Source organism: Antrostomus carolinensis, unplaced genomic scaffold (assembly GCF_000700745.2).
Source record: "Antrostomus carolinensis isolate BGI_N321 unplaced genomic scaffold, ASM70074v2 scaffold5776, whole genome shotgun sequence".
Lineage (NCBI taxonomy): Eukaryota > Metazoa > Chordata > Aves > Caprimulgiformes > Caprimulgidae > Antrostomus > Antrostomus carolinensis.
The window spans coordinates 788-25201 of record NW_010323821.1 but is presented as its reverse complement, the minus strand read 5'-3'; the positions used below and the strand labels follow the sequence as shown (position 1 = coordinate 25201).

General features: G+C 36.7%; 1 protein-coding gene across 1 annotated transcript in view; it reads right to left on the bottom strand.

Annotated features, from left to right (window-relative positions):
* The window catches only part of NALCN (sodium leak channel, non-selective), a gene marked incomplete at its 5' end in the record, with an annotated part of 44218 nt that extends 22658 nt beyond the window's left edge, over nt 1-21560 (bottom strand). The window contains 13 exons of the mRNA XM_029085626.1: nt 206-304; nt 389-509; nt 2315-2421; nt 3137-3241; nt 4465-4632; nt 6594-6725; nt 6827-6947; nt 7327-7383; nt 9725-9847; nt 10007-10098; nt 11427-11496; nt 11927-12028; nt 21487-21560. Coding sequence (XP_028941459.1) covers nt 206-304; nt 389-509; nt 2315-2421; nt 3137-3241; nt 4465-4632; nt 6594-6725; nt 6827-6947; nt 7327-7383; nt 9725-9847; nt 10007-10098; nt 11427-11496; nt 11927-12028; nt 21487-21560 — 1371 coding nt within the window. The remainder of the gene's footprint in view (nt 1-205; nt 305-388; nt 510-2314; nt 2422-3136; nt 3242-4464; nt 4633-6593; nt 6726-6826; nt 6948-7326; nt 7384-9724; nt 9848-10006; nt 10099-11426; nt 11497-11926; nt 12029-21486) is intronic.
* Nucleotides 21561-24414: the final 2854 nt, after the last annotated feature.

Genomic DNA, 24414 nt, shown 5'->3' with positions numbered 1-24414 from the left:
AAGAGTGTGTGAGGGATTGCTATTATCCCAAGTTTGAGTTTTGTAGCAAATATGGATCAGGTGTGCCTGAAGCCATACTTTCAGGCTTTTCAGATTGGTAAATCAGTCTTAAAGGTAGTCTTACCAGGTAGCATAGACAGTGTAGTATCAATTTCAGGTTTCTTTCAGAGCCAGTTCTACACACAATAAACATCTCACTCAGTACCTTGTTTTCATTGAAATTAGCGATGACAACTCCAACAAAAAGAGTCAGTCCAATCATGCAGCCAAGGAACACAAAAACATGAATGTAGATTCCATGGATCTGAATAGAAAAAAATAAGATTAACTGTTAAACCAAACCAAAGTATGTGTTGTAGAATTCAAAGACTTTAATGTGTCTCCTTACCGGCCCAACGCGATGAATAATAACATCTCTGACTTCCACCCAGCCTTTTAATGAAAGAACTTCGAATAGTGCCAGCATCGCGTTCCCTACATTGTCAAAATTAAAGTTCCGAGGATTTGCCCTGAAATGCAGCACACAAATAGGTGTAATTTCAGCAGTAAAGTTGTTTCTATTTATTACCTTGATTCTTCATAGTCTAACTAACATTTAAATACCTTACAAAGTTGCTGTGAAAGCCTATGAAATATATCATTCAAAGTTCTGTCTCAGGAATAACAAAGCAATAGCAACAGCAATAAATATGTACAGCACATTTTTTCTTGATTTATATGTATGTTTTATTTTGTTACTCATAATGTGATTCGCAGTAATGAAGCTTATAACATGTTCCTGTTTTTTGGTATTTTTTCAATAAAATTAACATGCATTCATGAAAAAATGGATTTGATGGCATTGGCCAGATTCTATAACAAATTTACCTGAAGGGGACCAGTCTCAAAACCACATAAATGATTCAGACTCCTGAGTCACCAAGATATTTTAAAAAATGCTGTTCCTTATTTCATTACCAATGGGAACTGATAGTCTAAAGCAAAACTTACTGAGAGGCAATCACATCTTCTTGGCTTTCCTATAACATATGCTCTGACCCTTCGCATCAGCTGCGATTCAGGAGGATGCTTCCAACTGAACATTAAAAGTACCCTTTTTGGGCTAGGTTGCTCTCCTTCTACAATCCAAAACATAATCCAAGGAGCCCAGCTGATTTTCAACAATTTCTAAGGTAAACAGTTGTATTCTAGAAGAATTGCTGAGTGTTTGGTTCTTCTGAAAATCCAATCAATCAGTGAAAGAGAGCTCTCAGATGTAGATTATTTCTTTTAAATGTGGTCCTTATGCTGACATCTGGTTCTTGAAAATCTGGCCTGATACAGCCAACAGGTGGTATAAGTGTCCTTGCAGTAAAACATTTTTCTGCAATAACAAAACATTCCCCAAAGTTTACAGTTATGCTGATTAGGACAGTTTTTGCTTATTTCTGGAGTATTGAATTTGCTTACTTGAGGAAGAATTTCTCTGAAGCACACAGAAACAAAGACTTCTGCAGATGTCAGAGTTTCACTGACTGTTCAAATCACAGTATATAATTTCATTAGTATAGGATGGTTCTGAATCTAACACTGCTGGTACATCCTTTATCCATGCACATAGTCAATTAAAATAATTGTGGCTGTTTAGCTGATTTTGCAAAATGCCAACCAAGATAAAAAGATAAACAATTAAAGAGAGGGATTTTTTGCCTGTTCAGGTGTTGGGAATATTAAATAGACTTTATCAGAATATTAATCATGAACAGAATGTTAACTCTTAAGTAATTTTTTTTACTGCACTACTGCAACAGACAGACCACAAGGATTCTCTGGACTGGAAACAGAAAGAAGCTGCTAGCTGGCCTGGTTGATGGTCATAAAAGAGAAAGGCTGGTTTTAGGTATGACGTGCTCATCAGATTTTTATGGGTAGCTGCAGGTTGATTTCCATTTCTTTTTTTTCCTATTTATTCTTAGTTTCTGGTGTTGAGGTGCAGCTCTCAGTACGCCTTCATAACAGTACTAAAGCACAACTAAGTAATCTTGGTTCAAACCAGTAACTCCCACTGTAATAATAATCACATCTAATTCCTATCTAGATTCAGTACTTATGGGTGTTTTTTTCCTTTCTGCTTTCTGAATAGAACAGCAGGTTAAGACTGGAAAAGTGTAATCTATCTGGCTTTTCACTAAATATACCAGAACTTTTACCCTTAATATCATCTGACTTACAATAAAAACCCTCTGTCAGTAGTTTAATGCCATGAGATTTGAGTCATATTCTACACCAATAGCTGAGTTTTTGAAGAAAGATAGGCCAACGTGTAGCAACTTACCAGACTCGTGGCACCCAAAATCCAGGCTTCTTCTCTCCAGGTCTTAGCTTTAAATTGAGATTTTTGGAAACACTTACATTTATTCTGAAGATGCCATGACAATCTTCCTACAGTGAAATAAACCACAGCCTGAGATTAAATAATGACCTGTGAGAGACGCCAAAATACCAGTATAGACAGCATGCTTGCCATGATGGGGAACCAATGTAAACAGAAATGAAGGGTTATTTACGGGTCTCTGATTAATTGTCATGGACCTTTAGCCAAAGGAAAAATGCATCTTAGGAAGGATTCAAAAAACTCTTCTCCTTCCAAGACGGAGAGCACTTTTCATTTTGCAAGACTATATAGCCTTTCACCTCTTTCCTACAGACCACTGCTCTCTTTAGGTGATGATGACATTTCTCCAAATGGAGCAAGAAACATAATCAACTTCCTTCTCGTAACCTAGACAGCACTCCCAGTGTTTTGGACCTCTAGCAGCCTAACCTGTTTTTTAGCTGCTCACCTAGGAATGCAAAGGTGTCATATTCCATGGTTAAATCCATGTGACATCCAGTCTTTTGCAGATAATTCAGCATGAATTTGACAGCTTTTCCAGATAGTCCTAGAAGTTTGGACTTGCTTTACTTTTTTACATGAAAACCCAGCCTTACCCTCATTCCCTTAGTCCTTTATCACCGTTCCCTCCATTGTCCTGCTTCTGAACAAGAAAGTGCCCAAGATCTCTCATCTGATAGCTCTTATTGCCTCATTTGCTTTTCCCAGCAGGCAGAAATGGCACAGTATACTATTAGTCTGAAGAAGGAAAGCAATTCTTACCCTAGAGATGATGTGTGGATCATTGCATTTAGCCAGTTTTCCAGCAAACAGCTGCACTCCAAAGCTTGCGAAAACAAGCATTAATGTCAGCAAAAGAATAGAAACCTGTAAAGATGAAGTTAGACTTGTCAAGCTCTCCTCTTTCAACTTGAAAAAGGAGGTGAGATCCTTCAGTGAACTGCAGAAAGGATTGTTTTGTTGCATATACCTGGAGATAAGGCTTTCACAAGCAACATATTACTTTAGGTTCTCATCCAGTAACCAGGTGCCGTGTTACTATTAAAATCATTATTATTAACATAGCATCTAAAATTATGTAGATAATGATCAAATCTTTTTTGCAGTCTGTGTACAACCTTGCTAAATTCTGGATGCAGAAGAACTGCCATTAATTTTAAAGAGAACTCTTCAAGTACTTAAATATGTGCTGCTTCTGTTTTGCTGAATCAAGCTTTACTATTTCATCTGAGTAAGCCATTGTTAGCTATTTAAATCCAGCATAGCTGCAATAAAGATATGCATGAGCAAATATGATGTAAATATTTTTAATAGGATACAGTAGCTATGAAATGCTAACTAGCTCTATACTTTTTTTCCTTGTTCTATTACTGCTTGCAAATATTTTGTAGCTTAGCTTTTTATAACAACCTAACCTAATACAATATTCTGTTCAGGAATAAAATGTTTGTTCTTTAGGCTGACACATATCACTTAGGGAAAGCTGGGTTCCAAGACAATAGAAAAGGTTCTGATCAAGCAAACATAGACTCCATTGTTGTTGTTTTTATTATTAATTTTTATTATTAATATAACTGCATAATCAGTTACAGTAATATAATCATAATGTTTATTATCATAATAATAAAAACAATGTCATAACTATGAGATTTAGATCTGTGAGCAATAACTGCATTGTCTCTGGTTGCCTCTCAAAAAACTTAAGAGGTAAAGACCTTCAGCTTGGAAACCAGGTTTACTTTTGTTCTTCCAGAGCTGCCATACCTCATCGTCCTTCCTCAACTAGAACTGTGAATAAGGGGTAGATTTTATTTCAGTAGTCCTCCTATGTAATTATAGCCAAATATATACTGAATGAATAATATAATTTATAAAAGAATTATTACAGCATCTTTGTTCAGTATAAATGTAAATGAATTACTCATATTATTAATTTTAACCTGTTCTGAGGTCATCTACAGTGGTAGCTACAGTGAAAAGTAAACAGACAACAATGGAGAAAAGAATAGAAAACATAAACATTATAGCAAAAACAGTATCTTATTACTCCTCCATATTTTCTTTTTAACAACAAGAACAAAATAACATACCAAAAAGATTTCCTTAAAGCCACTAAAAAGCTCTCGCACCACTTTCCTCATCTGAGGGACCAGTTTGAAAATTCGAAGCGGTCGGAGGCAGCGGAGTACCATTAAGAGCTGAGCTCCAGATTTGGCAGGGACATTCTGAGGCATCCAGCACAGAAATATCAAGCTTACCTTGAGGAGACAGAGCAGAAAAAGGCAAAGAAGGATTAGGCTTGGCATAGACACAGCACAGAAGATGTGTTATATAAATAAATAAACACTCTCTTCCTTAAAATTAAAGTTAAGATTAAGGCAAAAAAACCCGCCTAATTTAGAAAAGGACTTGGATCTCCTATGCCCTGGCTGATTGTCCTAACTAAAGGGCATAAGCTTGAGCCTCTGTCTTCCCCTTCGATTCAAAAATCTATTTTATTATTTTCAGCAGATGGAACAGTTCCAAAAGAAGAAATCAAATTGGCAGATTCAGAGCAGGGACACGAACTATATTTTTGGAGCAGGCAGCATCATCTCTCTCCCCATTTCTCATTTCAAACAGAGATTCAATCCTGAAACTGAGATATCCTCACCTGGAAAGTCTGTTAACAATTTCCTCTCCAGTTTTTCCTACCACTTTATTACAGGCCTAAGTAATTTTTTTATCGTGTGGTTTTATCACATTAATATTATACATTTGAAAGTGTTTTCAAGCAACATAGCTGTGTCTTGCAGCCTGAATCACAGAATCACAGAATCACAGAATATTAGGGGTTGGAAGGGATCTCAAGAGATCATCTAGTCCAATCCCCCTGCTGGAGCAGGAACCTAAATGAGATCACACAGGAAGGCGTCCAGGCGGGTCTTGAATGTCTCCAGAGCAGGAGACTCCACAACCTCCCTGGGCAGCCTGTTCCAGTGCTCCGTCACCCTCACTGTAAAGAAGTTTCTTCTCAAGTTTAAGCTGAACAATCTCTGACAGGTGGTTATTGACTATAAAGTCTGTTAATTACTTCTTATTTCTTAAAAAGTATTTATAAAGCCAATGTTATTATAGGGGGACAGAGGTGAGAGTGTTATAAAGAGGTAAGTGCACAAAAAAGGGAGGATCAAGCTGGTATCACCAATATGATTTAAAACATAATATTATTTGTTTAAAACAACAGTGGTAAAAGACAGCCACCTCACCAAGCCAGAAAGTTTTCCCAGTGTTTTTAATTTCCTTTATATTGTTTTAAGACCACCACAGGCACATTTGGAATATTCAAGCTACACTACCTAAATTTATCTTCAGACAAGCAGAGGTATTCAGAGGGATTTCAAGAATCTAATGCACACACAGATTATGCATACTACAGTAGGAGTTTTGTATAAGTATGCATATTTTTATTTACACTAACAGTGGAATCCTTGATACAAATTGATCATGACAAATTTTATGCATCACATCTGTCTGGTGGATTAATCTCTGAAAGATTTAATCTAAATCCATCAAAGTAATTTTGCTTAGTAACTTCTTCAGTTAGAAAATATTTCATACTGTATTATACTGAGAACTGGTTTGAACATATTTTGTGGTATTTATTGCCATATATGAAGAGGAAACAGACCCCTTTCTCCTGTATTTGAATGGAATGCAAGAAATTTCTGGGGGACAAAGAAAAAAGTAGAACAATTTTTTCCTGAGAACCTGCTTTCTTTCTGCTACAGCAACACCAGCAACAAGGATGTGCCCATCTGTCAAATGGTACAGGCTTTTGAAACACCTTCTATAAAGCAGAACTGTTGAGAGCGGAGCAAGTAATTAATGGCTAAGAAAAAGATAAAATAAAGATTCTCCTGCATAAAAATGCTGAAGCGGGGTCAGAGATCTCAGGCTTATTTTGGCATGAAATCAGGTCTGATACTTAAAACATATCAACAAATAAACAACTAAAAGGCATCATACAATAGTCCTACACTAAATTTTCAGGTGCTTATTACATGTCAATGTCTAAACAAATATAACTGACAGGACTGCACATGAAAACAGTGGTGTTTGTACACAAATTACACTACTGCATTTGCACCAGGGTTTTTAACATTACCAAACGTTTATATATCCAAAGAGATCAAAGTTAAGAATGCTACAGAAATCTCCCATAAACATAAAAACTTACAAGATATATAAATATGTCCATAACTCCTCCAAAGTCCCTAATGACAGCTGTTGGTGTAAAAAACAAGCCATCTGCCATAATCTTCAGATTGAGCTCAATGCTCATGAATATTACAAAAACATATTCAGCAATCTGAAAATCAAAGCAGAGAACAGTTATAATTTAGGAATAGGCAGTGGAGAAAAACGAGGTGGCTGTGCTCCATTAAATGTAAAATGATTCAGTGACAGTACCTGGAGTGTTGGAGCATGCATAACTCTTCTAAAGGGGGATTCGAACATCATGGAAATGCAGGAGCATATAGTAACAATGATCATGACCCAGTCCAGGTAAGTAACCAAACCCAGCAAGTCACTGTGAACAATACATAAGGATAAACATTACAGAAATGCCAAGAGTGCTGTATCACTTGTATTGGGTCTACACCACAGTTAAGTGCTTTCCTATGAAAAATAAATTAAGCTGCGGAGTGTCAAAGATTTCAATATTTCAGAAATGCATAGTAAATATAGGGAAGCTACATGCAAGTGAAGAAGACAAGTCTGATAGAAAAACTCCCTCCTTCTATTCATCCTCCTCCCCAAAGAACTCCATAGAAAGAAAAAGCTTTTTGGGGAAAAAAAAAAGAAATACACATGTGCATGCACACATACACACATACATGCATGTGTGTGCTCACATACTTATACTGCAGGCTTATGTGATCAAGCAAAGTTACTTTTGCAGTGCTTACTAAAGCTGATGGTATTTGGTATTTTTCACAGCTCCAGTAACAGGATCTGTTTTAGAACTATAAAAAGAAGAAAAGATACAGTCATTTACATTTTATTTTAGTCAGCATTATAATTATACCATGCATCCATCACCTCAAAGTAATTTATATCCAAAATCAAGGTTATATTTTATCTTGGCTTAATTTTAAATGTTTGTACAAGTTTCATTTAATTTTAGTCATATCACCACAGCTAGTAACACTTTAATTCATGGTCCATCTGTAATTCATCTAATGATGCTTTAAACAGTTTTGTTGGGTCTTGCTTTTGTAAGCAAGGACTTGAATTTTGTATTTTGCTTGGACCTGAGGCCAGGGATAACTTCGTACTGAATTTTATGTTTTAAAGTGCTTCCTAGAAGCTCTTTCCTTTTACTACAAAAGCTCTTGGACCATATCCTTAATTGACACACAAAAAAATCCTTCCACAAGCACTATTTGTTTTATTACTTCTTCAATAATTTTCTGCTGAATAGTTCTAGATTATTCATATATGAATTTTCCTATGAAATTTCTGGGCTTCACCTACCATATCCAAACACTCATTAGGCAGCCAGAGAGGGTAACAAAGACTCTACAAGTAATAAGCACATATCTAGGTGACATGAGTTAAGTTCTTGCTTCAGTAATTATTTAGCTTTTTTTATGCAAAGCAGAATGGCTTCAGCAGAAGCTACAAGAATCTTATCCAAGAAGCCTCTCCTGCCCCAGTAATTAGGGGCACTTTCTACTTCTCTTTCAAATCCTTGTAGCAAACCATGCCAGGACAGGATATGCACAGAGGCATCCTATATCCTACATGAGGGCTTTAGCCATTGGGATGTGAAATTGCCAACACTTCCTCGCTGAGCTTAAAGTGAAAAATGGACTGACCTGTCTTGAAGCCTTACCGCCAGAAGAGATTTAATGGTTATGAATTACAAGAACACAAGATGCACACAAGTAGAAAAAGAGGCATCTTCCACAGGTCAGGTTCACCCACTTCCACCAATCAGTATACAGAATAGGCTGGTTTTGGTGCCTTGCCACTGAACCCCCTGACTTCTGTGTCTTCTCAAGCTCATACATCTTCCCTACATTGAATACAGTGGCATTTCTCAGCCTTTTCACTAGAACAAAATATGTATCTTATCAGTTTCAAAAAGATCTCTAGAATATTTATTTGGCAAGTTGGGTGGGACAATGAATAAAGTAGATAGGTTTTAAAGAAATGAAAAAACAACTGTTTAAAAAAATAAAAATTAGTTTATTCTTATAATTGCAAACATTTTAATTAAACTATTTATAATATAAACATTCTGTTACCCTTTGGCACTCCACAATGCTAACAGGCACTGACATGTATTTGACAACTGGATGGGAATGCACGCTTGTGTTTTGTTCTGCTGTTTCAATTTGCAGCTGCTTCATGGACCAGTGAACCACAATCAAGTTAGAAGTTGCATAGAAAAGTAGGCACCTAACTCAACAATGTGCCTCTACATAGATGGCAGAACACTTAAATATGGGTATCGTAAAACTCGGTATCTAACCTCCCTGTCGTTCTACCTACAAGTAATTTGCTGAAGGGCACAGAGAAAATCGATAGTAAAGCAGGTGCTGAAACCAGGTCTTCCAAGTGCCAAGCTCATAGCCTTGAGCTGTCTTCCGTCTTACGCTGTCTGTTTGCAAGGTGACACGCATTGACCCTCCAAAATTAGGGTGCCAGCCATAGACAAAGATTTAAAACAAGAGCTATAAGATGATTTTATATCAAATTGCTTGTACATTGATCTGTCTCTGCCACACTCACATACACCTACAGTTTAGTTACTGAGTCTTCCTAGTTTTCACCTCTTCTCAGCTTTTTTCCTTTTATCTCCCACAGCTGAACAACTTCCCCATCCCATTCTGCTTCTCTAATTATGGGCTAAGAAGAAGAATCACACCTATGGTCTCCAGAAGAGAGCATAGGTGGAATTCATTTCTCTTCATCTTTTTCTGTTCTTCGAGTAACTGTTGGTGTACAAAGAATTTCTGCCTTATGATGAGGAAAAGGAAGGGAATAGCAACCTGATTCCCCAAGGTCTAAAAATGGGGGTATAAAACATTACCCTTTCCTCTCAGTTCACACTTGCAGTTTCCTCAGTCTTGTCCCTTCTCAGCATCGCAGACTGCTCAAACAAGTGTGCCCCTACACGGCACGTTATTGCTTCCTTGCCTCCAGCAGTAAGACTATGCCGCAGGCAGCTGACTGCCAGCTTGTGTGGTGACCGCATTATACGCAGTTCTCCTTTCAAAGGAAAAGTCAGACCTAGATTTCTGAGGACATGCAGGTAAACACTTGTTGGAAGCAGTTGTTGATATGTAATAAACTTACGCATTAAAGCGAGCTCGTACCACTACTCGGCAGAAATTCCTGAATCTGTGCTCACGTCCAACTATGAAAAGTGGTTTATCAAAGTATGGATGATTCTCTCGCAGCTCCTCCTCTTGGACTTTCCTTTTGAAATACAGAACATAAATTATTAAGTGATACGCATTATATCTGGCAAAAATATTCCTTATACTTTGTTCTTTTTTCATCATTACTCTCAATATTTTTTACTTCATACAGAGAATACTTAAAAGTGTGCACTCAGACTTTTGATTTTTTAAATACCTTTTCATTTCAGCTTGTTCTTTTTTTTCTTGGATCATCTTTATCTCACTGTCTTCTCTCTGAGCATTTCTGTATCTCACTGTGTTGGAGTGCTAGAAGGAAAATGATTCCTTTTAAATGAGGTCTGTGGGTTGTTGTTTTTTAATGTTTCAGATGAAAGCAAGATACGGTATTTTACATAGAAAGATTCAAATGAAAAATCTTTATTTCCAAATGCACTGCACATCAACTCGGTCAAGCATATTCTACAGTATCTATATATCTATCTATCTACAGCACAAGGCTGTGTATTTTCATCAAGGTTAATTTCAGTTTTAATTTCATGCGTGAAGTCCCATCCAATGCAACTTTTAACTTTAAAAGCAAAGGTCCTGTAAGCTCAGCCAGTCTCTCTGAACTGGAATGAATACCATCAAAGTTACCAAGGGCAAAGACTGGGAAAGAAAAGGCTTTAGACACCCTTTCAGCTCCTCAAGCCTACTGCATATGCTGCCAGGCAGCGAGCTGTGCAGAACATAAAGGGAGTGACTGCAGAGCACAGGGAGGATAAGAAGGAGGGAGGACAGTTGCCTGAGTTCATCCTGTGGAGGGTACGATCAGTATTACTACTCAGAGTTAAGTGAGTCCTTGGAGCACTCCTGAAAGTGTAATTCTGGGTGTTACCCTTACTACTGGACACAAGCAAAGCCACATCTGCTTTAAAATATTGGTTATCTACAGTTTCTTTTCACCCCCATGCAGGGTAATTCATTAATTGCTTCTTGCACAGTTGTTTTTAAGTAAGAAGCACATCTAGAAAATTACTATCATAGTTTGGAAACAGAGGGACTAATATCACCCCTTGAACTGTAATAGTCACAGAGATCCACAAAATATCATTATGAATTTGCAGAAGTAAAAATGCACATAACTGCATGAAACTATACCACAGCGAAATCTGTGATTACTATTCTCCCTTTGTCTTTGTCCTTTTGCCTCACATTTCTTGTGTTTGAAAAATATTGTTAAACTTCCATTGGAAAATTTGAAGCACTGTTTTGCCAGCCTGAGTGATTTGTGTAATTCCAGAGTAAGGCTTTTGAAGGTGTCCTGGAGAGCAATTGTTGTGTTCCTAAGGTAGTGTCTACGGCTTCAGTGAATCTATCTCAGTAAGTGTTTCAAAACCAGTAAGTCTATCAGCAAAGTGACGTTGTCAATTATTTTGATGACAGTTCTAATGCAATTACAGTATTTGTTCTATGATCTCCTTTCAAGATTTCAAAAGACAAATTGTAAACAAGATCATAGACATTAGTCTTAGACAAGCATTTATTTTATAGTACATAGTCTTATTTCTTATAAGAAATGACTATGTACTGTATAATACAGTACATAGTCTTATTTCTTTCAAATTGAAACTATAATTTCTATGAGGACTTACATCTTGAGTCAATGTTTCAAGAGATTTTCCTCTGCTGATTCGCTGGCTGTTGGAACCATGTCTCAGTGACCTGAAACAATCATAATCAATTTAATGATACATCTCAAGACGAAATTTTGACCTTTATAGGATGGCCACTAAAAGCACTGCTCTCCAGCTATCCACTATCTCAAATTCTTATCATTTTTCTCTCGCTAACATCAGAAGCTTATATGTTCTTCAATTGTTTTCAATCTGGTCTAACATAAGCCAATTTCTTTCCTTCTGATCTTTAAATTGATAGCTTTGTAGATGGCAAAGGAAATGACATTTGAAATAAAAAGGCATTTTTTCCATTTATACAGCACAATGAATTTCATTATGGTTAAAATGAAGAACGTAAAATTCAGTTCTTTGTACAAGTAAGGAATTTCAGTTTGTCACATTAGGTATTGCTCAAATTCTTTTAGTCGCCTCTATTTTAAGAATATTTTTAAACCATCCTTTGTGTCCACGTTTACCTGCGTTCTTGTCGTATATGATGCTGGACACTAAGTATTGACCTTTCCTTTGCAGGCTGCCCCTCAAAGGATCCGCTCAGCATGCGCTGTCTAGTGCAGGCCCTATGAAGAAATAAAATGATAATGACATGGAGTTTTCAGTATAAATGATAATTTCTGAGATAGCACATTCAGACAAGTCAGCCTGGCTTTCTGGGAAGCAAGGGCACAGCTTAACAGACAATAACAATAAAACAAAAAAGGACTTTCCATGAAAATATATTTTGAATGCAATGGTACTCACTCTGCAACACAACTGGTCATCTGATGAACATTCTCCATGGCTTAGCAAGGGCTATCTTTCATTTTTTTTCAGTTTGCTGTAGAATTTATGGTTCCTCAAGACTACACTAAGTGTGAAAAGGGTCAAGCAATGCACTAATCATGAGTTAAAACCAGCTTCTCAGCAATAAAGAAGGAAACAGTACAAAGTACAGTTGTAATTTTAGGGCAGCTCTTTTTCAGGGCTGTATGTGGCAAAATATTTATGTACACTCTCAAGACTTACTGTGTACCTTTGAGTGTTTTTCTACATAACTGAGACCATATATGGTTTGAAATGAAAAGCTGCACATGGCTGATATCCTGTAATATGAAATGTCTGCTCTCTGGGAATGCATTGAACTTGCAGCACTTCATTGTGTGGGTTTTTCACTTGTTTGCTCATTTGTTTCAGTTTGCTTTTGCTGAATTTTGGCAGAAACATTTTACACATTTTGGTGGAAATAAGTATTTGTTGGTTAGTAAGTGTGCTACAGCTAAACAAAGCATGCATATATTCATTTTCATGGCTACAATGAAATGGATTTGCTTAAGAAAAAGAGAAGTTTCCACTATAAGAGCTCACACAAATCCTCTGATGTCTAAGAAATGGAATTTCAACATTGGAAAAATATTTTAACTTTCCAGGAGTGCTGCAATTTTAAGTTTACACAGTGCACACCTTATTGATCATTTTGTGTCATGCAATCATTGAGAGAAACACCAGACTCAGTTGGTAATATTTTATAGTTTTTAATGGACAATCTAAATTTTTTTTTAAAAAACATGAAAAAACTTTGTACTATTGGAGTGACCACTCTATTCACCAGCCTACTGTAAATCTTAGATACATGCTATGTTTGGCAGCATGGGATGATCACGCTTGATGGCAAAAGGTGTCCCGGGCATGTTCTTTCCCCAGTGTGACTTTGTTTTTCACTCTTCTCTGCTATTTCTTCTTCTTTTGGATTTAAGCTCATCAACGATATGAGTAGGGATCCAAAGTGAGATCTGGAACAAAAAATGAGAAGCTTAGAATACTTGTCAGTATCATCACTGCCAATAGTACTAGCACGCTAGAAAATTATATTGTACTACAGTTGTTAGAGAAGGCATTACATTACACTACACTGAACTGAAGCATCATGCCGTTTAAAAAAATTGCTGTGTGTCTTATCATCTTAGCCAAATCATGAACGTTTTAAAACCAATGGATTTTAAGCATATTATGGAGGATGATACTACACAACACTGTCAAAAGATAACAGAGATATCATTTGAATACCTGTGCATTTTTCTTGTAAAAAAACCCCCCCAAAACCCACGTAAAAAATATACCCTAAAAATAGATCCTACCCAACTCCATTAAAATGAAAATCCATTTTTTCCCAGAAGAGACAATGGAAAGTTCTGGGGTCTGACTTCTGTATAGAGGGTTCTTGTGGTGACAAAGAGGCTAACTTATCTTTTTTCTCCTGTAAATATAAATTATTGTGCTCTGCTTCTAACAGCTTGAAATTATTTTCTTGCCATCAAAATGTGACTTGCACATAAACTTTTCATGTCCTTGTACACAGGTTCCTTGAATAACAAGTTACATAAACTCTTAGTGTCCATGATAAAAGAGAACATTAAATGCTCAAAAACCAAATTATTTACCTGACTAATGAACAAGATGGGTTATTTGATAATTAATGGTATAATAAAAAATACTTAGCCATGTACTATACCGAATGGGCATGCATAAAGGGTAACACCTGTAGAAAGACTGTTAGCATTGTCTGTGATCTCTGCCCAAGTTAGATTCCTAAATCCATATTTAGAATTTATATCCATTGCTTCATTTTCAATAACTCTGGGAGCCCTGCAGCTCCTGCTAAAGTCAACAGAGAAATAATGAAATTCCAGTTGTATAGCACAGAGATCAGAAATTTTTATCAAATAACTGCAAAGAAAGTTTTTGCATTTTCATAGAAAAAGATGCTGTGCTGAAAAGTGCATTCTCCACTTGACGGGAATTAGTCCCTTAATCTTCCTTGTATTAACTCTTAATAAAAGACAGGTTTTGTTATCCTTTTGACTCAGGATCTGGATATTTTTCAGCTGTTTACACACCTAGAGTTGCAGATACTTGAGGACTTTTGAAAAAGAAGGCAGATGCCATAAAGTTTTCAGAATTGGATAGTTGTCAATTTCAAAGTCTACAATAGGATTTGTTTTCATATTGTAGACACCTACACTTATGTGCTTACTCTCAGTCCCTACATGAGAGCCATGTGTCCAGGCTTCTGTCATAATCAGTGGAGATGTAGGACTAAATTAAATTTGTTGTACAGAGGTGGCCAGTGCCACTTGCCATGTGTTGGAATATTTTGCCTTGCTTCCAGCTGCCGTTCCAGCAGGGTATGCATCGCCTACAAATTCCTGTATTACCTGCCATCCTCAAGAAGCTGTTTTGGATATCCTCTGGCATCTCATATATTACAAGATGTCAATATGTTGACAACTTCACTTAACAATGATTTTTGGAAGCTACTCAAGAAAACATAAAGTGGGCATCTAAAGACAAAGCAGTCAGATAAAGATCTTACTGGACTCCACTGCCTGTATGGACTAGACCTCTGTCAACTAGAATCATAGAATCGTTTGGTTGGAAAAGACCTTTGAGATCAACGAGTCCAATCGTACCTGTCCACTACTAAACCCCATCTCTGAGCATCTCATCTACCTGTCTTTTAAATATCTCCAGGAAATGCTGGCAAAAAAGTAACCAGAGGAAAAGCTGGAGGAAAATCCCAGTTAGCAGATGTGGTTTTGTCAAAGATGTACTCAGGCCGCTGGCACTGTAAAAGCTAAGTTGAGGCACTGGGGCTGGGAGGAGCTTGCAGACAGATCTGGTAGACTGGAGGTGAATCCCACACCTAGGACAATCACTGTGCCACAGTGTTAAAAATTTAGTCCTATGTGGTTTTCAAACTGTAGTTAAAAAAACCAAAACAAACCTTTCTTGACTTGATACATCTTCATGTAAGTGTATTTGGTCAGAATCTTTTGAGCTTTCTTCAAACAACACAGGCAAAATTACCTTTTTTAAGCTAAAATTGTCCTTTCCATCTTCCTATACAACCTCTGAAATATCAGATAGGTTCATGTTCACTGTGAAGGAATGATGAAGTTATGAAACAAAGGAGAAGAGACAAGAAGTATGTCAAGCTTCTGTACTCACCTTGCAGAACTCTAAACGCAGCTGCAAGCTACATGTTCCAAATTTGCCTTGAAAGCATAAATGTAATCAAATATCCTGAAAAAGAAAATGTGATTTGATAGGTTATCAGAAAGCCAAGCTACAGGTGAAGACCATACAGAACAATACGATATTGCGATACCCCATAGATTGTATTACCTGCAAACAATTATGAGGTACAAACTTTTGAAGTCCTTCAAAATATTTCATGCTTTGGAACCCCTGAAAAATAAGTAGTGAACAGAGTGCTCAAGTAACATTCTTTAGGCTAATGTAAAATGTTAAATGCTTTGATCAATAGTTCAAAATACTATACCTTTAATAAGTATTCTGAGGTCTCTTGCTGAGGGCATGCATATGGCTTATGCCTGGACTTCTTAAGGAGGCATCCTTTCTGCAACAAGTGTTTACTCATCTTCTTGCATTCCAGTATAACACCAATTTGTTGGGTTTTTTGTATTATTTTAATGACTGAATACTTACATAGTAACTGCAGCAACTGCATATATTACTATGTACTTTTGTTCTTGTTCTCCCTGAAACATGCTCACACTGAAGTCTTAGGAGTGTGGTGCACTTCAATAAAACACTCAGTTACCAGTCTCATTCAGCATTGCTTTCACTATGACTCTCTTATTCTTACTAAATCTTTCTACGCTCTTATTATACTTCCACCTAATTTGGAATATATGTTTAAATGTGACAACCTAAGATTCCTGGTGAATCCATCTGATAGGTGTTCCAGTGTTTCTCTTTTTCATTTTATAAATTTAATTCAAAGAGGCATTGTTCGAATATCAAGCAAAATGTGCATTTTCACTACAACTACACTACTGTTCTTTGAAAAAAAAGACACTACTTTTTAAAGAAATCTGAATTTGGCTGGTAAAATAAAATTATTATTGCAATTTGGATAATTCATGGTTTTTCTTTTCCATGTTTTTTCTTGTTTCCTTCCATATGTCTCTAAAGGAAAAAACAAATAGTCACTTATTAAGTGTCTGCTCAGATTGTTGAACTATGGCAGCATACTTTTTTTAGCTATTTTGTATTCTCACTGTCATTCTTGCCTTGATGTCTCAGCTTCTCCTCGACCAGATATATATATAATAATTATTTTCCTTGGATTATAGAAGAATTGATGCAATCAATGGAGAAGCAGGAACCACGTGGCCATCTAGTCTACCACCTCTCCAAAGCAGGATCAATGATATCTACAGTATTATGGGCTGATGTTTGTCTAATGTCCTTTTCGACACCTGTCATGTTGGAGACTCCACAGCCCATTAACTCTACTGCACAACAATGCTTTAGAGTGATCTATTACATGGTGGTCCCTTGGCATAAAACCCATAAAACAGAGGAACTTCTTACTAATGGATATGTGCATTCCAGTATTTCTTTCTGCCTCTATTTGCAGGAGATAGGTGAAATCCAATGTTGTCATATGCTTGTGGAGATTTAAGAAGGTGGTGACTAAGTCTGGATTTTGCTCCTGATGATAAAAATCATCAACTGAGTTTACCTAGAACATTTGTTCTGAGAAATGCATGGTATCAAAGCCTGGCACCTCATAAACTGAGCTTACCTTTAACATTTGTTCTGAGAAATGTGTGATATCAAAGCCTCAAACTATGAAGAAAGAAATCATACTCTCAAGAGAGAAAACATAAAATAGAGAAACTTGTTGTAAGTGATTTAGAACTGACTAAGAGAAGTCAGTTGTTTAACGTAGACAAATTTCTAATAAAGAATAGCACAAGTATGCCTTCTATGATCATAGAATCATTCAGGTTGAAAAAGACCTTGAAAAAGATCATCAAGTCCAACCATAAACCTAACACTGCCAAGTCCACCACTAAACCATGTCACTAAGCACCTCATCTACATGTCTTTTAAAAATCTTCAGGGATGGTGACTCAACCTCTTCCCTGGGCAGCCTGTTCCATTGCTTGACAACCCTTTCGGTGGAGAATTTTCCCCTAATAACCAATCTAAATCTCCAGAGAGAATTTGTTCAGAGATTAACTTTATAACTTTCCTAGAAGCACAGAGAATCTCGTTTCTTGCTCATTTTAATATTCAGAAAAAACCCCACTGTATTTTGCAGAAATACTTGTATGAACATAGTCTGAATTGTCTTCTAGCATAATAGTAAATTAGTAGAACCAGATACTTAATTCAAGCATTCAAGCAATTTCCCAACACCCTGCCAACCCCGCCACCAAGATGCACTCATGGCAGACTCAGTTTCAAACATAAGATAAATCCACTTCACTCAATTAGCTGTTTACGAAATGGAAAGTTCCACTTAAGCATGAGCTATGTTATTCCCTCACACCTAGTAAATGCATCAGATAAATCTTGACTAGAACCGTAAAAATCCTACTGTGTACCCTTAGAATCAGTTTACAATTTGACTTCAGCATCAGCTCTAATGAAAAGCAAATAAAAAACTTCCCATTTAAAAAATGTTACTTTCCCAAACTGTTACAGTATATATTTTATAATAATTTTTGTGATTTTGATTTTCTTATCAACAGACCAGAGAACTTTTAAGTTATTCCTTATATTTTATAAAATAAGGGCATAAACCCTTACGTGAGGGTGACCAAGCACTGATGAGACTAAAGTGGGAAACACTGAAGATATTCAGGAGGATTGAAATTTGCTAGAAGTGGTTATTGCTGCTGAGGGAAATGCATCATTATTTTCAGAAAGAAAGAGAGTTGTTTGTAATGCAGAGGCAATACCAAATGTGATTGTGTTTTGAAAATGATGTTCTAACTGACTGTAATTCAGTTTTATCTTTTTTCATTTTCCTTGAAAGGGTGAAGTCTCCTCATCAGAATGGATTTATGGGAAGAGTTAAGCCTCTCTGTGCTCTGACAGTGGCAGGGGTGACGTAAATCAATGGTCAGAGTCAAATACCCAGGACAGAAGTTGTTACATCCTTGACTCTGTTCCCAGGACTAACTGCACCAAGACCTTAAGGGAGCAAGGTGAAAGTTGGTTTCCAAGCAAGGGTCTTCAGAAAATAGATAGTTCCCCTGGCATGCAGTAAGAAAGTTGCAGGGAGATGAAGAGACCACAGATCTCAGTTTTGCTCCATAACATTAGATGAGCAGGTGAGACACCTAGGATTGAATGTATGAACTGTCTCTCTGGGTGGTCAAGGACTATCTATGCCCTTCTTCTTCCTCTTGGGGAAGAAGATGTCATGCTGCAGTTCAGTATATAAAGGGAAAAACAAGGTTTGGATAGAGGTAGATGCACAAGAGAGACACAAAGGTACCTGTGTGTAATGCATATTCCTTCTATGTGGTTGGTTAGGTTGAAACATTCAGAATTTGATTAAAATACAATTTGTCAAGGTTTAAAAAGTAGAGGGAAAAGGTAAGAGGTGGACCTAAGCTACAACAGACTTAAAATTATTTTTTCAGTACAGCAGTTTGATCAAGTTGAAGTTGCCCGTGGGAAGCTTTACTATGTAAAGGTATTGCTTTAGATAAATGCTCCTTAATTCAGGTAGACAAAAATTAAAAAGATGCCAGAAGGAATCTTTTCAGAAGGGACCACCTGAGTTATCTCTCATTTTTCTTGGTATAAGCACCATTTCTTCTTTTGTCAAATACTCTGAATAGCTAAGACTCAGCTACTTCTATTGAGTAGTATACAGCATTTACAACCAAAATAAAAATAAGAAAAAGAAACTCTCATGTTCTGTGTGTTTGAGTTTTCCTGTGTTCTTTGAACTGAAGATGAAGCTTCAGCTGTAAATTTTATCCTTTCTTATAACTTCTTTCTCTGTTTGTAAAATTCCCCCACATCAACACCGGCGACACTGGCATCGACATGGAAACACTGGCAGTGCTGAGGACCAGCAGGCCCATCCCTGGCAAAGCTCTCTATCAGCATGCCCACCACATACACCATGAACACAATTTTCTTATGCTGCAACAGATGCACTGGAGATGTCACAGTTCAGAGCTTATTTAACAGTTTTGAGGCAATAACAGGGAAAAATAAACAGTATTTGTTCCTTTTTCTCAGGAGAAGAATAAGACTGCCTTTTTGTAAATGACTTACAAGCATCCCGAGAATGCATTAGAAGACATATTTTCCCATATTTTTCTTACTTGACAGAAGTTCCCTTCTTTTCTCTGTGTTCCTCAAAAGTTCAACACTGATGAACCAGGAAGTAGATGGGAAAGCACAGTAAATGTAGATTAAATTAACAAATAGATTAGATAAAAGAAATTAATAGATTAGTAAATGAAAACTTTCTTCTTCTGCCTCTGGAACTTTCTTCAGAGGAATTCAGGTGCTCTGAAAGACCAAGTGGAAGTCAGCAGGATTGAAATTGGAAGGACTGATTTCTGATTCTCTTCTGGTACCTCTGTGAATTTAGTGAAGTCCCAACAATGGTTTGCTTGGATTCTTCTCCCATTCTGCTTCAGATCTCTCCTGAAAAGGAGAAAATTCTGTGCCGATGGAAGAATCAATCAGAATTCTGAATTTCAATTTGCAGGACTTAATTTTTTCTTCTATGTAAGAAAGAATAGAGCCCCTATAGATGTCAGTTTAAAAAAAAAATAATTTTTTATTTTCTTCTTTGTCTATATGTTTCCTCTGTGGTACAGTATAAGAAACGTGCAAAACAAACTGACATTTGTGTAACCCTAGAGATTTCAATAACATTTTACAGTTGTACTATAACATGGAATTTTATTACAAATGTTTTAGTGAAACATTGCCATGTTGCTTGTATCTAAACCCATATTTTTAAAAGTGTTTTGATTAGGATGAAGAGACTTGTATTTTTCTATCTGTTACAGCAATGCCTGTAAAATCAAGGTACAGTCACATAACAAAGAAAAGCTTACAAAGAGAGCCCTAAGTTTTGTTAAAATGGAACACTTACAGTCTTGTAGTTACACTTCTCAATAATATTTTGACAAAGAACATTCATTTGAATTAGTAATTGTCCATGTTTTCATTACCATGGGTTTAAAGACAAAGTTTTGCATTAATTTCTACAGTTCTCCCTGTGCTGTATTGTTATGGAGTATTTAAAAGAACTAGAGTTGTTATATTTCTCAAATGGCATGTAATTACTAGGCACTTTTCAAGAAACTTTGTAATTCAGAAATCACACTGAATCCCTAGCGCACTGCTCCATATAAAACACTGCCCTACTTAATCTAATCCCACAGCTGTACTTCTCAGATCAGTTAATCCTGTTTCTACTGCGTATTTACCTGGGACCACTCATTCACAATATTCTGGAGATGAAGCTGCTTTGGTGAGAATGTAAATATAAGAAAAAAGAATGATCTATAAATTGTTGGCATTGCTAATGCACCTTATATGAGTGACAGTCATTCAAATGTAAAACCAACAGTGGTATGAAAAACTGCAGGATGGTGTTACCCATATGGTAATTTCAGACATGGAACTTGGAGACTTAGGCTTGCATTATTTACTTACGGTCCTTAGTACTTACTTGATATGGAATACAGAAAGGAGTGACCATTATTAAAACATTCAGGAAATTCTTCTACACAAGTCACAGTTCTGAAATCTTCTTCATTGTACATTTCCTACTTGGAATATGATTAGTCGTAGTCTACTTTTTCTAGTGTACAACCCCTGCGCATGTTTATGTGCTTATATATGCAGGAACTAGGCTGGAATTCTTTAGGCAAAATAACACTCCTTATGAAGAGACATTTTCTGGTTAATTTAGAAGGAAGAAGTGAAAAGAACAGAAACACGGTCTTTCTGCGTGACACAATTCAAATGCATGCTGAAGAACAACCTCTCTCTTGTTGCTGTTCAAGCATATAATACAGCCAGAGAAAAGAGGAATTTATCTTTCATAATGAAGGCAATAGATGTACAACAAAGGGATATACTATCATAAATATTATACATACAGTAACATGAATGAAAAACAAGGTTATGAGAAATCAGATGGCAGTCAAAACAATATAAAATCAGTGCTGACTCTTACCTTAAAATTTTATTGATTGCTGTTTCTTTTTCCAGAAGGTTTCTTGCTCTGATGCTGAAAACAGATTTACGGAGCTATAAAATTAAGAAAAAAACAAAGAGTGCACTTTTTAATTGCTGTAACACATAGCATGTGTATGTGACAGACCAATGAAACATTATGACGCTGAGTGTATGTAAAGTTAAACACATTATGTTCTCTATTATAAAGCTGTTTTTCACAGTCTGTGGCATGGGTGTCCTTTTCCAGGAAAAGGATGATGGAAAAGATCAAAATGTTTACACAGAGAAAACTCCTTGAGGAATGTCTAAGATCCTAGCCTTATCTTGCAGTTTGTGTCCTCCCTATCCCAATCTCTACCTAGCTGTGGGTAGATAGAATCAGATAGTTTTGTTGACTAGGACTAATGCTATTCCCTTTATTACCAATTTATTTTTCTCTGCAGTTGGCCAAGTCACACATTTGTCTTAATCCTTACTACTCCTACTCCATTTTGGATTTTGTAGGCTGGATCATACTCTGGAGATGCCTCGACGATATAGAATAGCCAGCTAACAAAGCTTAGACATATCTTTTCAGTGCCTAGAGCCAGGTGAGATGAACATAGGTCCTTTTTTTTCCCCCCTGATGTAGAATAAAAAAATGTGGTGAACAAAATGTGCTTGTGCATGCCTCTGTCATGAACAGCATTTAGGCATATTCTTGTGAGCAGAATTTCCTGAATATTAAATGAAAGGACTGAGATACATGAAAAAACAAGCACTTAATTACTAAGCAAGTGGTTAACAAACACGACAAATCGAGGAACAAATCACAGCTGAAGAATTTAGCTGAGGAATTGCACCTGTGATGAACAGAAAGCCTCTGGCTCCATGTAAGACTTCACTCAGTCAACCACCTAAAGATTGTTATCTTGAAGCAAATGGTTGAGAGAGATTTGGGAGCTCCTAGCAATGTGTGCCCTGTTTTTGGTCAATCTGAAATGGACTCTTTAAGAACCTGGCCTAAGTCTGACCTAAGGATGTAAGTAAGATTTCTAAACCGCTAACTCAGATCCAGTTATTCATTAAATAATTTTGCTAGAACTTCTCTCAAGACTCAGATTGGCTCTGATTCACAGGAAGATGTCTTACTTTGGAGAAAAACCTAGAAGATACCTTAAAACTTTCTAATTATACTGGCTGTCGTTAATAGAATGGCTACTTTTTCCCAATCTTTGCTTTTTCAAGTCTGGCCCCTTTAACCTTTCTGAAGTCCTAACCCATCTCTGTTGTCTTTGGAAGTAAGAACAGAGATGATTTGAAAACACTGCTAATCTTAGATTCTGTGGGTTCCTTAAAAAAGTTGCAACTTGAAAATGGAAATGAAGTATGCAACACTTCAGAATGTAGTTTGGAAAATAAGATATTGGAATTTCAGTTAAGATTAAAAAACAATAACAGAATTGTTGAACTTTTGAATATAAACCAAAAAATCATTCCATTGCCTGGATATGATTAACATCAAAATAAACTGAAAATCACAGTATGAGATATACCATTCTATTGAATACCATGTAGGGGTAAATATTTCATATATTCAAACATATTTTTGTTGGTTTTAACTCATTTGCAGTACCTCAGCACAGGTTTAGTGGATTTATCAGCATGGTACCTTATTATGGATTTAGATATAACTGACAATGGTGAAAGCAATGGCAACACTTTCACATCTTTTTTCATCTCATGTCAGTGAAATTCATGTCAGTGGAACTCCGGATAACTTGACTTTTCCCCTTATCAGGATTGTAGAAAGAAACCTCCAAACCACAGGAGTATCTATCCTTTGGCAAGGTGTTGGCTAATGATTTTTTTAGGGCTCAACAAGGAACATCAAACTTATGGGAATAAAATGAAGGTGGAAAAACAGCTGTTTCATTTCAGTTGGGTTTTTTCCCATTAAAAATAATTGCTTTAGAATAATGGCAATTATATCAAAAATCAGGGGGAAAAAGGTATGCTGCCTGCTAATGTGTTATGTCCATTTATTTCTAATAACAATTATTTGCCTGTTAACATCTTACAAATTGAAAAGATTTCAAACACAGGAAACATTAATTTCCTTCAAAATTTCCGGTTTTTGCTTATCTGATTTCAGAAAAAAGCTGCGGCAAACATTTTTTTCCTGAAATTGCCCCAGCTGGCACAGACCATTTCTTTTTGGTGTTTAAAATAGGTGTCAAAACACCTTGGCAGTAAGTGTGTGGCCCAAGCAGGAAAATTCACCCAAGTCATCAACAAGGGAATGTGCCCTGGGAAAGTGGGAATGAGGAGTCTGCTTCTTTTCAAAGACTTGACAGGAAGGCTGGGTGCTTCTACTGATACATTTAGTGCCTCCCCAAACCAAATGTTAAACCATCCAGTGCCAGCAAGGAAGAAGAACATCTCAAGAAAAGCTGCTTAGCAGGTCTAGGCCAAGGGCTACTTACATCTGGCACATTTGTCTACCAGGGACTGCTGAATCCTCCCTCTAGGCAGCAAGACTAACAAAGAGGAGGCAGTGGCAGATGTTTTGCACGAAAGCATACTGCTAAATCCCTTGCACACCTCAGCTGGAAATGGTTTGACTCCCTGCTTTTGATGTCTTCAATGAACACCCTAGCTGTCTGCTGAAGATTTGCAAGGACAGCGCTGCACTCTGGTATTTGGCCACCACACAGCCAGAGGTGCAACATCCATGGAGCCAGAGAGACAAAGAAAAGCAGTAGGAAGGAAACTATGTCTGGAGCCACTGATGAGGGAGAAAAGACTGGGTTCTAGTTCCTAATCACAAAGCTGTTCATGAATTTTATCTACTGATGATTAAACAAAAAAATGCCTAAGAAATCATGGGAATGGGGAAAGGGACCAGAACAAAGAACACATTGCATCGAATTATTTGTGCCGAGCG